The 19,718-nt window shown below is 52.5% G+C and overlaps 1 protein-coding gene across 1 annotated transcript; it reads right to left on the reverse strand.

Moving 5' to 3' along the window:
- Window positions 1–7,331: 7,331 nt before the first annotated feature.
- Window positions 7,332–19,231, reverse strand: CD2 (CD2 molecule). The gene is made up of 5 exons (XM_012730017.1): window positions 19,174–19,231; window positions 18,746–19,045; window positions 14,127–14,357; window positions 10,604–10,726; window positions 7,332–7,624 (listed from the first exon to the last, which is right to left on the reverse strand). Exons 1-5 carry the CDS (start codon window positions 19,229–19,231, stop codon window positions 7,332–7,334), a joined length of 1,005 nt encoding a protein of 334 aa, XP_012585471.1.
- Between the last annotated feature and the right edge of the window lie 487 nt (window positions 19,232–19,718).

The following is a 19,718-nucleotide window of genomic DNA, read 5'->3' on the forward strand; positions in this document are numbered from 1 at the left end:
TACTACAATTATGATAGATCATGATTTATTTTGATCATCTTATTTCACATTTTCATTACTAATGTTTCTTTTTCCCTCTGTTAAGTCTTCTTATCCTTCTCTGAGTAAACATAATTTTCTTCTGTTGGTGTAAAGGAATATTTAATTTTTGGTCTTTTTGTAGTTTTTCTTAAGACATATACAACTTATTCATTCTGATTTATTAAACTTGTCACCACCTATTTCCTTGGCTTAGTCAGGAATTAGGATAATGTGTGCTGTCACCTCTTTGGACTCCACATTCTGTATCTTACCTCCAACATATGCTAACAATGACAACCACCCCAGCACACACACACACGCAAACTACAGCGATGTCATTTAGCTCAAATTTAGGACTGGATTTTTCTGAATATAGAATTTTTTTTATCTTAGTTTTTCATACAGCACTCATTTTTAACACTCAAGTTATTTAATTACTCTAATTTCATATTTCTTTACAGCATCTGTTGGCTTTATTTTCACTTTATTTTAATATTTCTTCCAGTGGTTTTTCAAAATGAGTTTTGTGTATGACATTTTCTGAGGATTTTGTATGTCAGCAAAGATATTTGTTATAACTAGAGTATATTGTATTATATCCTCACATTTCAATGTTAATATTGCTGTGCATTAAATTCTATGCAAGCACTTTAAAAAATATTGCTTTTTTGTCTTCATGCATCCAGCAAAATGCTGAGAAGTATGATATAAACCTAATGCTTTTAAGCTTCTGTATGTGAACTGTTGTTTCTTTCTGGAAACATTCTGGGATATTCTCTTAGTCTTCAGTCATTCAAATTTGTAATAATTTGTCTCTTTGGGGTGTTTTCTCTCTCTTCTGTTTGGCTCTACACCATTGATTCGATTTTCTTTTCCCTGCTTTCTCCCTTTCTATGAGATCTCTCTTCTCTGTATGTTGGTCTTTTTAATCTAACTTCTCTTCGCATTTCTTGTATTTAAAATTAAAAACTCTGTTTATACTTTCTCCTACCTTCTCGAATAAATCTTCAGTGCTTTAACTTATTCTTTAGCTGTGGCTATCCTGCTGCGTATCCCAGCTATTATGTCTTTTGTTTCATTATACTGTTCACATTTGATATTTCCACTTGGTTCTTCTTGTATCATCTTAATGATATCCTCCCTGCTCAAGTTTCTCACAAGCCAATTCTTTTCAAATGAACTCTCGGCATGCAGAAATACTTAAGAGAAAACAGTGTGGCTATAAACAGCAAACAAAACTGAGAACTCATTGAAGGGGCTGAAGGCTGTTGTAAGCCAGGGTATGAATGGGAGATGGGTGTCCCTAGGCGGAGAATGCCAGAGCAGGAGAGAGCTCACAACGCTCCCCTTCTCGCCCTCCCTCGGTGTGGGGCAGTTTTCTGCCTTATCACCACAGCATACCTTAGCAGCAGCCCAGAGAGACATGACAGAGAGATGGAAGGGAGCGGATCTTAAAGAAATATAAGGGAAGTAAAAAAGTACTTACGGTCAATTCTCATAGTTCACAGTAGTTGTGTTCTATGAAGTAGTTCCCTAAAGCCTGTTCTGCAGTCACCACAAACACTGAGTTAATGAATAATGACCCAATTTCCCCAGGGAAAATATAAGATCAGGCTCCTTAAGTCTCTGATCACATTTTCAAGCAACAGATCAAAACATGTGTGCAAAACAATCTTATTTAAGATGGATGTTTGAACACCTAGAACACGGCCAGTGGCGTGATAGCTTGCTCCTGGGTGAGGCTTACCCAACACATCTAGTCTCTCCAGAAGGCCCATTTAACTTACAAAGGCATCATGGCTCCGCTGGCCTTACGAAAACTAGACAACACTTGCTTTGCTGCTGTGGACCAAATTGTAGCCATCAAAATTCCAAAGTTGCCATCCCCTTGCCCAGTACCGCCCAGCCGTCTGTGGAGACGTTGCCTTTAAGGAGCCACTTCAGGTTTATTGAGGTTGTAAGAGCAGGGGCTCACCCAGGGCACCTATGCCCTTGTGAGAGTGGGAAGAGTCTCATGAGTGCACACACAAGGCCATGTGGGGAGGGCAGGTAGGGAGGCCTCAGGTATCAAAGTGCCAGTGCTCTGCTCTTGGGACTTCAGCCTCCAGAACCATGGAAGGTAAATAAATATCCATGGTTTACGCCACCCAGTTATGGGCTCTTGGTAGGACAACCCAAGATGACGGACACTAGCACTCTACTGGGGCCCACTTAAACTATAAAATCACCAACAAAAAAAAAACACAGATGAAGAATCAAATAGAGGAAGTAGGAGGCAGGTTCGCTGCCTTGGCGCGCTGCTTCTGAGAAACACCTTGCCACCTTGCTCTTGACATTGCTCTGCCTCAGGAATGTGGGATGACGTCCTGCGATGACGTCTAGAATCCTGCCTATTCCTGAGTCTTCAGTCTCCAGTCATGGTTCTGTTCTGGTTGGGGCTACCTTCCCCAGCCCGAGGTCTTCCTGGGCTCCAGTTTGAATATTCTATCAGTTGCCTAAGTTGGCTTTTTTTTTTAATCTACCTTACTTTTTATTTCACTTTCTTTAGCAGATGTAATTTTCATTTGAGTCAAGGTTAAATATACATATAGCTTCGAGTCAACTGATCTTGCAAAGACTGATAACATAAAGAATAATAGTACTAACAGCAGCTTCCTGAGTCCCCCAACCCCGCCCCATCTCCCCTCTCTCATTCTCCAGAGAGAAACCTCAAAAATTTAAAGATTATTTTGGTATTTATATCCTTGTCCCTAAATGACATGATTAAATCACTGATTTTTAATTTTTTCCATTTTAGATATTATGCATAGATTCCTCATCCTCAGTCCTTCTAATAAATCTAATAAATCAAATGCCAGGTTTTACTTCCTTCTGAAGCCCAACAGAAAGAAGCCAACTGGGTGTGGTAGAAGCTCTGCTCCAGCATTCAACAGAAAACTTTTATTTAATCCTTCAGTGTTTAATATTAATTGCTTCTGCCAACTGCTCATGGTATTTCCCCACCCAAACATTCTCAGCTTCACCACTTCCAGGGCATTAACCTGAAGGCCTCAGCTCAGGTAACTGGTCTGTGTGGTGTGAGGGATGGGACCTGGGGTCTGATAGCCTTAGACAGATCTTTCATGCGTCTTTCTGTTTCAGCCTCATCCTCATTCCTTCTGCTGGAGACACAGTGCTGTGAAGTCCTGCTCCTTTTGAGAATTAATTGAATTGAACCAGGTTGCACACTAGCTTCACCATGGCTGCCTTCCAACTGATTCAGCTTCTGAAGACTTCTTACCCGAGACCAACCTTTCACCTGCTTTCTCTAGCTCGTGAAGTTGTGCTTCTGTTACTGTTTTCTGTTCTCTTCATCCTCATGGTGGATGCATTTTACTTTTGTTATGTTTAACGTTCTTTCTGTTGGGCTTCAGAAGGAAGTAAAACCTGGCATTTGAGCAGATCTGCTGCCCTTAATTAGAAACCCCCCTGCCTTGCTGCTGTGCCCCTCCCCAGCTCCCTGGGGTCCCTGTCACCCCGTCCACATGGCTCTGTGCCACCTGCTCCTTTTGCACCTCAAAGACTGGCTCACTGCTCTCTTGAATCCGTGAAATGTAATTCTCACCCCCAAACAGTCATTACAACACCTCCCCTGTGAAAACCCTAACTGGTGGGTAGATCTGTGGGCAAGTAGGATTTCAAAAAGCCAGAATCCTACCCCCAGTTCCCCAACCCTGTTGCTATGTGACTGTAACTAAACAGCCAGGCTGTCCTGTGTGCTGACATCCAGATGTGTCACAAGGGTGGCCCTGCTGGGTGCCCGTTCACACCAGCCTTGGTGAGGTGGCCTCACTGGTCTACACTTGAGCATTTATATACCTGGTCGAGGACCTCAGCCGTTTGTCCTGAGCTTAGAACACTCATCGGGGAAGCGAGCTCTCAGCACACTAGGCCACTCACAGCACGCTTGTGTATTCTCTTTTCACGGGGTGTCTCCCCCCAACAACCAAGCCATTACTACCACTCTTCAGACTCTCCCCTCTCCGGGGCCAAGCCAGGAAGGAAGCTCACAGCTACCATGTGTCATCCACACACCAGGGCGTGCTGGTCACATGCACAAATGTGACGTTCTGTCGGTCCTCACTCGGACCTGGGCACTGTTGTCCCCACTTGACAAACGGAGAAGCCAATGGTTCAGACCAAGGGGCTGAGTCAGCGCCCAGACTTCCAATGCGGATGAGTGAGAGCCAGCACTCCCGGCCCGGTAGCTGCTACCCTGAGCTCAAGAAGAGACAGAAAGCATCAGGGGGTCTCACGAACCACGTCAGAAAGAAGGCTGTGGACAGCTGAGTGTGTGAGGAGCACCTGGCTGAGAGATAAAATGAGCCCTGAGGAGCCCAGCTCACCACCCAGGGCCCCTGGGAGCCCAGCCGACCCAGCTCCTTAGAGAAGTGGTCAACACGCCTGAAATTTTTCATCTTCGTATGACACACTGGGATGTTCCAACCCTTCAAGTTGCTGAAGACTTTTCCAGTGTGCGGGAAAGCCCCTGTGAGGACGGGTGAGCTGGGCCATCACTGTCTTCCTTTCCACACTGTCGCCTCTCGGAAGTCCTCCAGCTTGAGCAGACAAATGGAGAACCAGCAGACCCGTGTCTCCCCGACTTGAAAGCCTGTTGGAATTACCTAGGAGGTTGTTTAAAAAAGAGACAGAAAGACTTGGGGCTTCAACCTTAGCTATTGCATCATTGTTTTGGTTTTTTTCCCTATGAGCCACACAGGGAATCTTCTGCCGCTGGCCTGAGGTTCCCCAGGAAGTCTGGGCTCTGGGACAGAGCCAGAGGGAGGCCACACAGAGTCAGACAGCTGGGTGCTGGTGGCGTAAATTGTGAGAATTGTGAGCAAGGCCCATGATGGCTGCATCATGGACGAGACTAGCCAGGAGGGAAGATCTTATGTAGACGCTACCTCTGTTCACTTCTGCTCCCTCCAACTCAGCGGAGCTCACCCATGGGCCCAGCTGACAGTGGACGTTTTCTTTCTTTTTTTTTTTCTTAATTATTTATTTATTCACACAGAACTGGGGTACAGGCCAGAGATGCGGAGGGTGAGAGGATTCACCAGGGAGAGAGTGGGGAGCAGAACAGGCAGATCGACGAAGCACACTGCTGAGGGGAGCAGCAGGCGGGTCAGGAGAGGTCTGCTGTGCCCTGTGGTCACCTCCCGGGCAGGCGGGGATCCAACTCATGCAGAAGTAGCTTTAGCTTCTTAGTTCTGTGCTTTAACCCGCTGTGCCACCAGGGAGGGCCTGACTGGGGACATTTTCAACAAAGCACTCCAGGCCACACCCAGACAACTGTTCAAGGCCCTCAAGAAGCTTATCCACTTTGCATGTCAACAAGTCCAAGATGCCTGGGTTTTTTCACAGGCGAACATCTCAGCAATCAGACCTAACAGTTCTTTGTATCTTAGCATTTGTTTTCAAACACTTGAGAGTGTTTTTCCTTAATGAAGCCACTTAAAAGCAATGAAATACAGTAGATGAAAAAGCTAGGGACAACCTACTTGTAGCAACAGGGAAGTGACCCAAACCTGGCTCTTGCTAACCCTCTCCAGGAGTATTCTGCCCCTCAGCCTCACCATCTATTATTCTATTACAACGCATTGCAGTTACTGCTTCCTCTTGGAAGCCTTCTGTGTCACCTCAGCCACCGCGCAATCCTCCCTCTTGACTCTTGGGCTTGCCTTTGCAGTACATTGTCCTGTCATCTCCCCCCCTTCGCTCCCAACTTGATTGTAAACGCCTTGACAGTGATTGTCCACCTGTGTGTTCCTGGTACCTACTGGAAATTCAGTTAATGTTTGTTGAATGAATGAATGATGGTAAATAGAACCACTCGGGCAATATGTTCTGTGCCATGCGTGATACCACAGGATTTCAGAAGAAAGGCAGAGCACGGGTTGGAATGGCCAGGGAAGGCTTCATCAAGACAAGAGCTATTCTGGCTGGAGAACAGAGAGAATCAGTCAGGACTGCATGGAGGAATAAGAAAAGGCCAGCACTGAGACCTCCTGGTTGTTCTTCCAGTGAGTGTTGCTTAGCTGGATTTTGTGTTTGTATTTCAAGAAACCATGAGATTCACTCATCATTATCCTTAATAAATAACTTTGGGTGCTAAAGCAATAGACCCTCATGTTCAAAGAAAAAAAGCAATTCAGCCCGTAGCAGTTCTCACAGGAAATTCTGAATATAAGTAGATTTTGTGGTTTAGACCTCAGAGCTTCCTGCTGAAACTTAACAAGTGTTAGCAAGTCTAAGAAGCTAGGAGAAGCAGGCGGGCAGACCACAAACATGGCACCCACATTTCAAAGCAGGTGTGTTCTCACCGCCTTATAACCTTAACTGAAAACTGTTTTTCCCCCTCCTCCCCCAAAGTACAATGAGCATGGCAGTGAAGCAGACATGGCGTCTGACCTTTTCACAGTGCTCTTGTCACACACTGAGGATCTGTCTCTTCATCTGCCCTTGGGTCTGTTGTCTGACATGTGCCTGGCTACCTCTACTGTTAACGGGCTCCACTCCTTTCAAGGGTGACGCCACCGATCTTTGTGACTGTGTCTGCAGTCACAGAAGTGAGACTCCAATGATAATGTTTTTTGGTGCTTTGCATAGACATTGCTCATAGAAATTTCAGTCATCATAGAAATGGGTGAATAAGTAATGGCCTCAAATTTGCAGCTGAGATCTGGGGGCGGATTCTGGGGTCTTGGTGGGAGTTAAGATGGCTTGGGTGAATTGGGGTGACCAAATTTGATGGTGCTGTAACACCACCCAGGCTTTTTCTCATTCAGCTCTGATGCCGGGCTCCTTTCTACAATGAGTAGACCACAAGGTCAAGTTAAAGCTTTATTCACTTCTGTTCACTGGAGGGTGGGCCACTAGCCACCGGCCATAGAAGAAACCCAAGCATCTCTTGACCAGCTGCGGGCATGGCGGCCATCGGACGTTGCATGTGCGCTTGGCCTAAGTGAGCGGCAGCAGATGGCCAGGATCGGGCTCATCACCCTCATCCTGGGGAAAGGTGTTGCCTTGCTGTGCCTTTCTGCTTCAAGGGAGATTTACCAAGAGGCAGGTGCTCCAGATGTTAGATCACGGGGCTGAGTTAGAAGACGTGGCGGTGGCCCGAGAGGACGAATGTGCTCGAGGAGCACGCGACCTGATGAGTTTGCAGGTACGCACACCTGGCGTGGGGACTCCCACGGTGCCTGCATGGGAGCACAGTTCCTGTCACCTTCAATTACAGGAAAGGAACAGCTTTATCAGGAGCAGAGTCACATGTTTTCTGCATTTCCTTGGGGAGGCTTCGGGCAGACTCGAGGTCTGGGCAGGGGGGGGCCTTTCTGCTGGGGGACCTGAGCCCCTTGGGGAGGCAGCGCCCTCCTCTGCTGCTGCTGGGCTCGGAGGCCGGGAGGCGGCGCCCGCAGGCCCGGCGAGTGGGAGCGGTGAGCGGGCGGTGGAGGAGGCTGCAGCAGGGCTGGGTGTGGAGACTCCGAGCCTGGAAACTGGTAGGGCTTCTGGCCTCCTTCCTTGGTGGTTCCTCCGGGCACTCTTCCCTCCCTCTCATCTACAAAAATAGAAACTTTGGAGAGTTCAATTCGGCAAGATAAGATCAATGCAACTACTTCCTGGGGTACTTCCCGCATGCCAGGCTCCCTGAGGGGCCTGCGGGGTGAGCAGAGCAGAAGCAGAGGCCACCAGAGGCCCCCGCTGTTCTCTGAAGGTTTCAAGCCAATGGGCGAGACAGAGATGATCACCCGAGCAAGGGACAGTCTGCGCTTCGGAGAAGTCAGGCAGCCAGAGGGCCCTGTGCTGGGCCCCCCCGGGATGGGAGCCCCCCACCCTGCCACCACCCTCGGCCTAGCACCCCAGGAGTGGGCTCTGGGTAGCTGCAGAAGCCTGGAGACACCTCCTCCAGGCTCTCGGTGCAGCCTCCGCCACCCCATCCTGCTGACACACAGCCCACACGAAGCGGGAGGGTTAGCTACAGATGACGGGCCGCTCCGTCTTCAGAAAGGTGCTTGTTTCTCCGAAATGCAAAAGCCAGCCCAGTCCTCTTTTTTGAAGAGGTTTTGAAGGCAACGAATTCCTCCCACCACCCCCGGGGATTTTCTGCTCCGTGTGGCTGTGGAGTGTGGAGACAGGTGCTGGGCACACACTGAAGTCCTTGTCCTTCTTGTGTGAAGGTCACAGGAAACCGCTGAGGGCTCGCTGCTATAGGCCGGAGTCCACGGCCCCTCTGGCCTCCTTTGGGCTGCAGCTCCGGACTGCAGTTCCTGAGCCTAAAATGCAGCCTCCCAGCCCCCCAGCCCCCTCCCTTCACCCCCGGGAGGCCGGTCTGGGACCAGTGGGCCCCGGGAGATGAGCCCCGAGGGAGCGGAGCGGCTGCCCTCAGCCTGTGACTCAGAATGATGCTCCTAAGTCTGACTACTAGAAATTCAGGCCTCAGACAGCTGCGTGTGTACAGACTCAGTCAGGCTAAGGGCTTGGGCAAGGGAGAGGCACTGCACGCAGAAGCCGGAAAAGAGGCCACAGAGAGGAAACACCCCCTGCCCCATCCCCTGAGGTCACGCCCTGGAAGACTCCAGAGGACTGTGACCCTGGCTCCATCCCAGCCTCGGGATGGGGGGAGTCCTATGTGCGCCCCTATGTGGCAGGCAGGGGCAGGCCCCCTGCTGCCAGGACCATCCACCTGGTTTTGTTCATTTGCTCTGCAAACCTGTCCTCTCTGTCCTCTAGGGGAAGGTGCCATCACCAAGGCTCAGACACACTCAGGAGCCTAAAGTCAAATGCGCAACACAAACCAGGGCTGCAAATCACAGTGTCAGTCCAGGTAAGCGCCCCGGCCCCCCGCAAGGCGCAGGGCCCCTGTGAGCCCTGCAGAGAAGTAGGATGTGGCCAGGGGCTGAGACCCGGCTGACTGGCCTGGTGTGGGGCTGCAAGTGAGTGAGGTCAGTCCGTCCGCTGCAGCAGGGCTGGGTAAGGTCAGCCCGTTGCAGCAGGGCTGGGTGAGGTCAGTCTGTCCGCTGCAGCAGGGCTGGGTGAGGTCAGTCCGTCTGCTGCAGCAGGATGCTGCCCCCACCTGCTCACACCCACGCCTCAGCCACCCCCCAACTTGCCTCAGGCCTGGTGTCCATCTCCCTCATCTGTCTTCGAGCCCAGCCCTTGGGGGTGGCGCAAGGCCGGGAGAGATGAGGGTGAGGGCCTTCTTGCTCCTCTGGCCCTCGTCCTCGTTTAGCCGATGACCACAGGCCGCGGGATAAAGTGGACTGCATTTTCCTCATCTGCAAGCTCGTAGGGGCACTCAAATGTTGCATGAGGGGGTGAACAGAAAGCAGAGATTGGCATCTGGTTCAAGCAACTGCTTTGTCAAGGTGAACTAGCCACAGGGTCACTTCAGCAGGGTGAGGGTCACTTCAGCAGGGTGGGGGTCACTTCAGCAGGGTGGGGGTCACTTCAGCAGGTGAGATTCACTTCAGCAGGGTGAAAGCACAGGTTTCCAGAGGGGTCTTCGACCACTCGGACAAAGCGCTTTGGCAGAAAGAGGGGGACCGAGAACAGGCTGAGCGGACACAGGGCGAGGAAGTCCATCTGCCTGCCGGCCTGGCGAGCCATTCTGTCAGGAGGGCGGCGAGTGGGCGGTGCAGAAGTGGGAAGTGGAAGCAGCTGCGCTGGGGAGGGTGGGGCACGGACCCAGCAGCCCAGGGAAAAATGTCAGTGGAAAGCAAGCAAGCCCAGAGGTGGCCGGGTGGTGCAGACCAGGGGCCTGCTTGGGGCGCCCGGGCGGCTGGCACGGAGGTGGGCTCGCTCTCAGGACAGACCACGCCAGAGTCCACACCAGCCCTGTGTGACCGTGAGCCTGGACCCCAGGAGGCTACCTACCTGGCCCTGGGTCCTCAGATGGCTGGACAGTCCTGCTGGACCCCTGCAGTGGGTCCCCTCCCCAGCCCAGACCCTGCACACACTGGCTGGGTGCCCGGCCGACACGCAGAGCCTCTCACCTCTGGCGGGTCAGCATCCGGCCTGATGCAAGGGAGAAACACTCCCAGCCCTCACTCAGCCCCCGTGAGCAGCGAGCTGGGAAAGGAAGCTGAGCGGGGGACTAGAACACGTGTGCTCTGTGAGCCCTGAGCCCTGAAACGGCCCCTGTGCTCCCTGGAGCTCGGCCCCACGCACTGTGGCCACCCGCTCAGGTCGGGGACAATGTGTGACCCTAGAAATGGGGTTTGGGCTCCACTTTCTACCCACGCAGGGACACACAGCTTATTCAGATTATGTCCACACAGCTGGCCCTCCTCATCACAGGTGGAGGCGACCTGGATTCAGCTTCTCACAGCTCCCACCGTGGCACCACTAAAAATTTGTTTTTTCAAAGAGCGAGCTAACCACACAATGGAACAAACGTCACCACGGCTTACGCCTCAGCGTTCAGAAACTCGGCTCCACGACTCTCTTTCCGGACCAAGCCTCGTCCATCCCGTGGGGACTTGGTCCCCGGCTGCCGTGGCACCTGGGCGGTGCGGGGCTGGGATGCCAGGGGGCTTACCATTTCTCTGACTGTTTCGTTTTCTCCTTTTGCTGATGTAAACTATCAGCAGCACCACGAAGATCAAGAAGAGGGTGCCTCCCCCGCAGATGCTGCCGATGAGATAAATATCCAGACCTTTCCCTGGAAGGAAATCAGCGTGAGCTGGGCGGGCCCCGTCTGTGGTTCTGCGCTGGCTGGGTCTCCTGCCTCCTGCGTTTCTACGGAGCTGAAAGGCTCCTGCAAGGGGTCAGTGGAGGGGCCTGGGGCAAGGAACCAGGAATCCTGCTGCTTCACGGGCAAGGCCTGCCCCGCCTCTGTGGAGGAGACTGTCACGGAAGTTCAGGTCTCAGAGGACTGGAGACGCTCTACAGCAGGGCTGGGGTGGGGAAGTTGCCCGGCCCGGGTGTCTGCCTGGGGCATTTCCTTGCAGCAGCCCGGCCTCCCTGTTTCTGTCTGTCCAGCTCCCTCCAAACAGGACTCTTTTTAACCCTTTTAACCAGCCCGACTCAGGAAAACATCTCCCTTGTCCAGCCCAGCCTCCTGGCCTCAGAGTCAGCGCCCTCCAGACTGTGTGCTGCCTGTGACCGCAGCTCAGGCAGGGTGACTTAGCCTCAGTGGACGACTCGAGCTGACCGTCAGCTCCCAGCCCCCCAGTCACTGTCCTACAACGACATGACATTGTAGGACTAAGGGACCCGGATTCTAATCCTGGCTTTCCTGGGCAGCAGCTGTGTGACCGCGGCAAGTTACTCCACCTCTCTGAGCCTGCTCGTGTGTTTGCAAATGAAGATAATGAGCCACAGGCCACAGGTGGCAGCTGAAGTCAGTCTATCGTGGGGTGAAGGGGCTTCGTAAAAGGTGAAATGACACTCAAAGGCGAGTCTCGGTTTCCGAGAGCGCTCAGCACCGGCCTTCCTGGGCGCCGCATCCTGGCGGTGTGTCTGTCTGTCTGCCCTTGTTGGTTGACAGCAGGTGGGGCAGGGGTCAGGGGGCTTGGCGCCTGGGGGCGCGCCTGAGCTCTCGAGGAGGAGGACTAGGATGCCCTTCTCCAGCCAAACACTCCTAGGAAGAAACTGTGGCCCGGGACCCCTGGGAGCGGGCTCAGGAGCAGGCCAGAGGCAGAAACTGCACTGAGCGGATTCCCACACTGCAGTGGTTGGCTCCTCTGTGGTCCCACTCCCCGCGGAAAGGCGGACAGAACGCTAAGCAGCTGGGAGACTGAGTCAAGCTAAATTCATGGCCTGTCGGGCTCCGCTGGCTCCGAGCGCAGGCCGGGCTCTGGAAGACTACTTCAGGTGCGCCGGGAGCCGCCAGGCCGGAGAGGGACTGGGCCGGCCGGGCCCACCTGGAACAGGGCCGGGCATCTGGCCAACGGTGCCGCCCCGCCGCCCTTCTACAGGCTGCTCAGAGGGCCACTCGTCAGGACGCACCAGGCGCCCAGGGACGCCTAACAGTCTGCCCCAGGTTGGCTGAGGCTCTCCGGGCACCCGGTGGGCTCCCCTGGGGGACACCTGGCTCTCGACAGCGCTGCCCTTGGGGACCGTGGCCCTCGCGTCCAGTCCCACCCACGCTCCCTCCTGCTCGCCTCCTGGAGGTGAGGTTCTCAGAGGTTTGGAGTCCAACCCGCTCCTTCCTCCCCTTCTGGCTCTGAGCCAGAAGGTGGGTCTCATCATGGCTTCCCTCTGCCTTTAACAGAACCCTCCTTGGGCACCCTCGTCCCCCTAACCACAGGAGAGTTCCTGCCTCTGGTGGCTCTTGGAGGCTCCTGTCCTGCACCCAAAAAATAACACAATGTTGTACTCTTCGCAACTCCTTCTCCGAAGGCCTCTGACTCCCTCCATGCCCGTGGTGTGCTGGCGGGCTAGAGGAAGAGCAGGTTGCCAGGTACAATACAGAATGCCCAGATTGGGTCTAGTCTACGCATTCTCCCTGCCACATCTAGAACATATTTGTGCTGCCTTTTTATCTGCTCAGTGCGGCAACTCATTCACTAGGGGCCTTCCCCAACGGGAAAGAGAGGCCATGAAGTCCAGGAGAGGCAGCTTCATTCTCTGCGCCCTGGTGGGGGGCACGTGGGAGGCCAGAAGGGGCAACCCGAGGCCTCGGTGTATGGCGAGTGGACCCGACCATGGCCTCCAGCGGCCGTGGCCCCCGGAAGCCCCTCCTGGTGTCATCCTCCTGGTCGGATTTACAGAGCTGCTTCTAGCGAGTAGGAACAGCAGAAGCGATGGCATAACACCCCTGTGAGTAAGTCACCAGCAGACCACGGCTTACTCACCATGGACATTTACTGTCCACTTACATGGACGCTACCTGGACATTTAGTTTGCTCTCCTTGGGATGTCTCTGGGGAAGCCAGCTGCCATGTTGTGAGGGAGCCCAATGTCTCTCAGTGGGCTTAGCTGTGCCCCCGCCCCATGGAGCCTGGATGTGGTCAGCAAGGCTACAGCCCCGCCCAGTTCTGGCTGCAATTTCATGAAAGACACGGAGCCAGAACCACGAAGTCACCCCAGAGTCACAGTTCACAGAAACTCTGAGACAGCAAGAAGTCCTTGTGGTTTTAAACCACTCAGTATGGGGTAATTTGTTATGCAGTCCCTGATAACTAATTCAAAGTGGTACTACAAAATCCTCACTTATGACTTCACATCAGCCCAGGGATGCTTCCTGGGGTCACTGGCCAGACACTGGTCTCTGCACAAACTCAAGTTGCTGGTCAAACAGCAATGTTCATGCTTAGTTAGGCTTCAGTGGGGCTGGAAATAAAATCACAGTATATCAGGCAAATAGACTCCTGGGGGTTAGGAGTCTGAAGACCAGAAAGAGGAAGAAAACTTGTCAAGGTCAAACTACTAAATCTGGACAAACTTAAAGTCCAGGCCCCTGGCGTCAGCCCAGAACCTAAGCTTGACAGTGGCTCTTGAAAATTACATGGGTGCCATGACCAGCTTACACCTTGGGGTCTCAAAACTGCCTGGTGCTAGATCGATGCTACCTGTCCCCTCTGAAGCAAGGGAACAGCCCCCACTGTGTGGGAGGGTCCTCCCTGACCCCAATATCTTCCTCTCCCCATGCCCTGCACTCCCAAGCTTTCTATGACTCTTTGTCTTTGCCTTTGACAAGAGATGTTTGCCACCCTCCTCCAGAAAGGCCACCCCAGTGGCTCCCTTCATCATTTCCCCGTGGCCACCGACTCACCAGGGGCCTCAGCCACATCAGTTTTCCTCTCCGGGAAATGGGCGTCTGCCTGAGATAACCTCGATAGCAACCCCCTATTCGGTCTGGCTATTCTTTCTCCCAGGCCATTTGTAATTGCCTGGGTTGACTCTGTGCTCGCGGGAAGATTCCCAAGGTGAGTGAGCACAGACGCCCGCTTCTCTAGCTTCTCTTGCAGGAGTCCAGGAGGAACAGGGGGTTTCCATTCTCATCCTGAGCCAAGCTCCCTGCCTGGGTCCTGGGCCCTGGTGTGGGCCTCTGCCGTGGGCCCGGCACGCTGTGTTCCTGGGTGAGCCCAGGTCACCACCCAGTGCTGGCCACGTACCTGAACAGATAGCGGTATTCAGGGTATCGAACTCCACGCTGACATTGTTTCTTGCTGTGCAGTTGAAGATGTTCTTGCTCTCACGCCACTGGTAAGTGATATTCGGTAGGATGCTTTGAATATACTTTCTGTCCTTGTACAGTGTTAAATTCACTTTAGAATTGTTACTTAGCGTACAGGTCAAGCTTCTGTTCTGACAGTCCCAGATGATGTTAGGTTTTGAGACTGCCTCTGAAAAGAAAGTGGAGATGAAATTCGTGATTTCTGATTTAATAGGAATACCTTTTAGACGAGAGGAGCACCAGGGCCCCATTCCAAAGACCCCCAGTTATTTTCAAAATAACATTCTCATTTTATTTATTTAGCACATTCAGAATAAATCTACTTCTGATAAAGTTCACAAATGCATTACACCAGTAAAAAAGGTATATCAGATGGTTATGGGATGTTTTATACCTTAAAATGTTTTCATAGACATAACATCATTTGGTCTTAACAGAAAGGCTGATGTTTTTCTTCCTATTTTGTAGGTGAAATGCTTACAGCTCTGAACTGTTAAACAGGTGATCCAGGGGCCGCACAATACAGGGCAGGTCAGGAGAAGAACCCCTTTCTGAAGTCCAAGTTCAGTGGCATGCAGACACGAGACAGCTGCCACCTGCACCTACCAGCCTCAGACTTGGGGTGCACTGCTTCGAGGGTCTTACCTTGGAGGCATCACTACCTGATTCCCTGTGTGCCCTGGGACCTTGGTCATAAGAGAAAGCCCATCTCCCTCACCCACTGCCAGGCCCTGGGAAAGAGGAACAGGTGGGCTGCTTAAGCTCCAGAGGAGGGAGCACCAGCCCCTTCCTCTCCCAAAGCCACTGGGTCTCACTGAGCCTCACTGGCCAGAGGATGATATAGCAAATGGCCGACCTGAATGCCCACCAGTAATGATTAGAGAAAGATAACACACACACACACACACACACACACACACACACACACACTGGGAATACTACTGAGCCCTGAAAAGGGTGAAATGCTGTTATTTTCAACAGCATGGATGGCCCTAGAGGGTATTATGTTTAGTGAGATAAGTCAAATGGAGAAAAACAAGCACTGTAAGATTTCATTCATAGGTGGCACATAAAGAAATAAGAGAAACAAATAAACTAAATAAAACATCCACATTAGAAGACCAAATTAATGGCTATCAGAAGGGAAAGGGAGAAGAGGAGGTACATCAGGTAAAAGGGGCCAATCGTATGGTGAAGGATAGAGCTGGGCACTCAACAGTGAATGCGGTGCCGTCTGTCCAGATGGTGATTCAAGAACCTATTTAACCTTATAATGGAACGTCACACCATAAATATCACAAAAATAAAAGAAAACAATTTTCCAGTTAAAAAAAAAGGAAACCCTGCCCTGTCTGGCCACAGGGGCAGGTTGTCAGGCACTCCCAATCCGGGTGAGGGTGACACATGTGACAAGCCCCTCACCCCTTCCTCACGTGACTAAACTCAAGGGCTGTGTCATGGGATAACGAGGCCGGGTCCACCCTAGCGCTGCCTCTTCCCAGCTGGGCGACCTCCTTCTCTCTCCTGCCCGCTCTTAGTCGCCCCGTGCTCCCCCAGAGCCTCCGCCTTCTCCATCTGTTAGACGGAGGCACCCCGCTTCTCCCCCTGCCTCCCCGGCATCGACACCTCTCCCCATGAATTTCTGTCCTTTGATTTCTGTCCTCGAGTGGAGACGCGCTGGAACGCCTGTGTGACCAGACGCAGCGGGGTGGACAGACGTCACCCGAGCCCGCAGGGTCACTGAGGGCCCCCCTGGGGGGTCGGGCCCAGACATTTATGCACCTTTTCAAAATGGAAATATCCTCTTTGCTAACGCTTCATGTCCCATCACTGTAAAAGTGATAAAATACACACAAATGCTTTTAGATTAAAAATATCTTGCAGTTTCACTCCCCAGAATGAAAAATTATTAATACTTTATAGGACATTGACACCCAGTGTTCTCTTTAAAATGCTATTTTAAGGGCCCTCCCTGGTGGCGCAACAGGTTAAAGCGCAGCAATATGAAGCATTTGAAGCAGCTGCAGCACCAGTTTAGTCCCCAGCCCCGGAGCTGACCCACAGGGCGCAGCAAACCTCTCCTGAGGGGTCCGTCTCCTGCTCCCCTGAGCAGGGTACCTCATCAGCCTGCCTGTTCTGCTCCCCACTGTCTCTGGTGAATCCTCTCACAGCCTGCACCTCCGGTTCTTATATGCATAAATAAATACCCATTTAAAAATATTTTAGAAGATACAACCAGATTGTACGATTTTGGAGTCCATCTTTTTCATTCCTGACCTGTTATAAAATGCCTTCTTTCATGATCAATAAACAGACATCTCCACCAGCTCTTTAAACGAAGTTTGCTTCCCTGAAATGACCGCTGGGGCTTTGCACTCCCCTCCTGGAGTTAGTTGCTTCACCAACAGCAGGGCATCACCTGACCTCACACCTCAGCCTCTCTGGGAGCAGCTTGAAGGTGGGGGCACCTCCCGTAGGTGAGGGATGGGCCCTGCTGACACCTGCTTTAAGGGGCCTTCCCCTGCCTTCTCTGCAGAGGCCACAGCTCCCTTACGTAAGGAGCTGTGGGAACGAGATGAAAGCTCCCAGAAAAGGAGAAGGGGAGAGGCCATTAGCATTGAGCACACTGGCCGGTGTCCCTCGGCGTGGTTTTTCCTGTGGAAGCCCTGTCTCCACTCCGACCCCAAAGACCATCGCGGTGACAGTCAGACTCAAGGCAGAGGGAGAGCTGACCGAGGCCATGAGGGCAGCAAGGGTGACCAGAAGTTAAAATGCTGGGTGACAGGCCTTTTGCAGCAACATGGATGGAGCTGGAAGGGATCATGCTTAGTGAAATAAGCCAGAAAGAAAAGGAAAAATAACGGATGGTTTCACTCATAGCAGGAGAATAAAGGAACAGGGGAGCTGAGGGAACAATAATAACAGGGAGCAACTATCTACCAGAGATTTCACGGGGGTGAAGTGGGGGACGGGGTCAAAAACGGGGGTGGGGGGAGTGCACGGGACTATGGTGATGGCACAGGGTGATCTGGTGAGGGAAAGCCCACGGGGATTGCAACTAGATGGAAAAATAAACTATTATAATAAACTAAAATGAAATGCTGTGTGGTGTTGACACGCTCGCTCACACGCTCGCTCACACCGAGGGGTACTGCCATGCCACGGCCACATTGCTGGCCCCTGGCCAAAGCGTGCGTGCGGGCTGTATCGCGGGGACAGAGGTCTAGAACTAATGATTCGTGTTGGTGGCACAACGCATGAATGACTAAAAGTCACTGAATTATACACTTAAATTGTAATTCAAGAAGGATATTTAGAGAGGGAAAAAAATGGGGCTTCTTTGCTAAAAAAACAAAAAGAGGCCAAAAACAGCCCTGGTTGTCTTCACTCGGGTGAGAGGGACCTTTGGGCAGTTGGTTCGGTTCCTGACACCAGGGAGAACCAAGGCCTCTCTGGACCGCCAGGACGTCCCGTGAGATGGCGTGAGCCACATGCCCAGCAGCTAGCTGGGACCCTGGTGACCCCCAGATGGGTGAGCTCTAGGATCCCCAGAGCCCCCAAAAGAGCAGCCCCCTCAGCCCCTGTCCTCAGCCCCACCCCATTCTGGAAAGTGCTCCCCAGTCAGGGCCACAGGACGAGGGCGTCACTGGCAGCGGAGCTACCATCTGGGTGTGGGGCAGGCCGCCCCAGCCAAGTACTGACGGGAGGCAGAGGGCACCGGGTCTGAGGCACCTGCCTCTGGTGACATTTCCTGTGCGAGGCGCGGAAGTGTTTGTTTGCTTGCTGAGTCCCTAGCAGGGGCTTATGCTGGGGCACCTGTGCTCCCCCAAGCCCTCCTGCCCCCCGAGTCCCAAGGTCCTCTCCAAGACACTTCCTCTTCTCATTGCAAGCCAGGCAACAGGGCGAAGCACCATGAAGCACCTTCCTTCCTGAACTGCCCACAGCAGCATCCTGGCCAGAGCCTCACTTCCACATTCAGTGTCCACCCCTGGCTCCAGGGGCTCGTGCAGCGCCAGACAAAGGCACAGCTCAGATGTGCTCTACTCTGACTCGCCAAAGTCCTCTCCCATCACTCCGACGTGGAGAAACAGGACTGTGCAACCCAAATTCACTGTTTCCAGCACTTTCTGTCAGCAGCCCCTTTCAGGCTTCCTGACTAGAAATGGCCTCCCTAGACAGAGAGCCCTGATTCGCTAGTCAGCCTTCCCTTCCCTGCCCCGCACCTGCCTCACCCCCTCGCTACCCGCTTTGAATCACCATCTCCTTGAATCCTCTCCTCTCCCTCTGACAAAAGCCGCTTCATCCAGCCTCCACCTCACAGCCCTCTAGCCAGTGAAGAGAGTTTGGGCAGGCAGGCTTGAGGTACTTCGTGTTTCCTCATGGGGGATTCTCCCATGGGGTCACAGGAGTCTCCAGTGAAGCAGGGGGGAAGCATTCACTGCCCTTAGGGATCCCCTAGGTAGAAATCAGGGCCAGGGACATTCCATAAATACTATCCCCCAACTTGCTAGATGGCACCCCGTTTGCCAGGGAGAAACTTAGGGAACAAAGACTCACCTTCAACCTTCACTTCATAGATATTTTCACGAATTTGTACGCCATCTGTGCCAAATATTTCCACTGAGTAAAGACCGCCATGGTCTCTCTTCAAACCTTTAATTTTCAGAGTTGCATTTTTAAACACCATGTACGGCCCGTCTGTCTGGGAGCCTTCTTTGAATTGTATCCTTGTTCCATTTTTATACCAGCGAATGTCCACATCAGAGCGTGTGGATGGGCTGCCCAGGTAGAAGTCACGATCCAGAGCTCCCCACACGGTCTCAGTCTTGGCACCTGAAACAGCTTCAGTCCCGGGCCCTGAAACAGCAAGACAGGTCTCGAGCGGCCAGCACTGCCAGGGGAGCTGTGAGCCCTTGGTCCTCCCGCTCCCTCGGGCCTCCCGAGAAGTGTCTGCAGCTGACCGTGAGGCCTGCACCCCAACTTACCCTTGGGGGAGAAGCACATCAGAAAGAAGCTGGCTACGATTGTATAGGACACACTCATCTTTGGGGTTAGTTTCCTTGTGATTCTGAGCTCTTCTGGCAAAAGGAACTGAGTTGAGAGGGGTGGAATCCACCCCCGGAGAGCTTAACCACGTGCCTCTCTTTTTTTTACAGTCACATAGAAAACACGCACACACACATGCAGGCGCACACACAGGCACACAGACATACAGGTGCACATACAGACACACACATACACACACACAGGCACACAGACATACAGGTGCACACAGGCACACACATACAGGCACACACAGGCACACAGACATACAGGTGCACATACAGACACACACACACAGGCACACAGACATACAGGCACACACAGAGACACACAGACATACATGTGCGCACACAAACACACACATACAGACACACACACAGAGACATACAGGTGCACAGACATACAGGCAACACAGAGACACACACATCCAGGCGCACACGGGCACACACATCCAGGCACCTGCACATACACACAGGCACACAAACCT

This window comes from Condylura cristata, unplaced genomic scaffold (assembly GCF_000260355.1).
Source record: "Condylura cristata isolate star-nosed mole 26May11 unplaced genomic scaffold, ConCri1.0 scaffold00026, whole genome shotgun sequence".
NCBI classification, from domain to species: domain Eukaryota; kingdom Metazoa; phylum Chordata; class Mammalia; order Eulipotyphla; family Talpidae; genus Condylura; species Condylura cristata.

What these genes read in the sequence shown, in the direction of transcription:
- CD2 (XM_012730017.1), bottom strand. Translation starts at nt 19,231, where the DNA reads ATGAGTGTGTCCTATACAATCGTAGCCAGCTTCTTTCTGATGTGCTTC. An exon ending in GATGTGCTTCTCCCCCAAGG is followed by an intron (nt 19,046 to 19,173) that starts GTAAGTTGGGGT and finishes TTGCTGTTTCAG; the next exon opens with GGCCCGGGACTGAAGCTGTT. An exon ending in GAATACCGCTATCTGTTCAG is followed by an intron (nt 10,727 to 14,126) that starts GTACGTGGCCAG and finishes ATTTCCTTCCAG; the next exon opens with GGAAAGGTCTGGATATTTAT.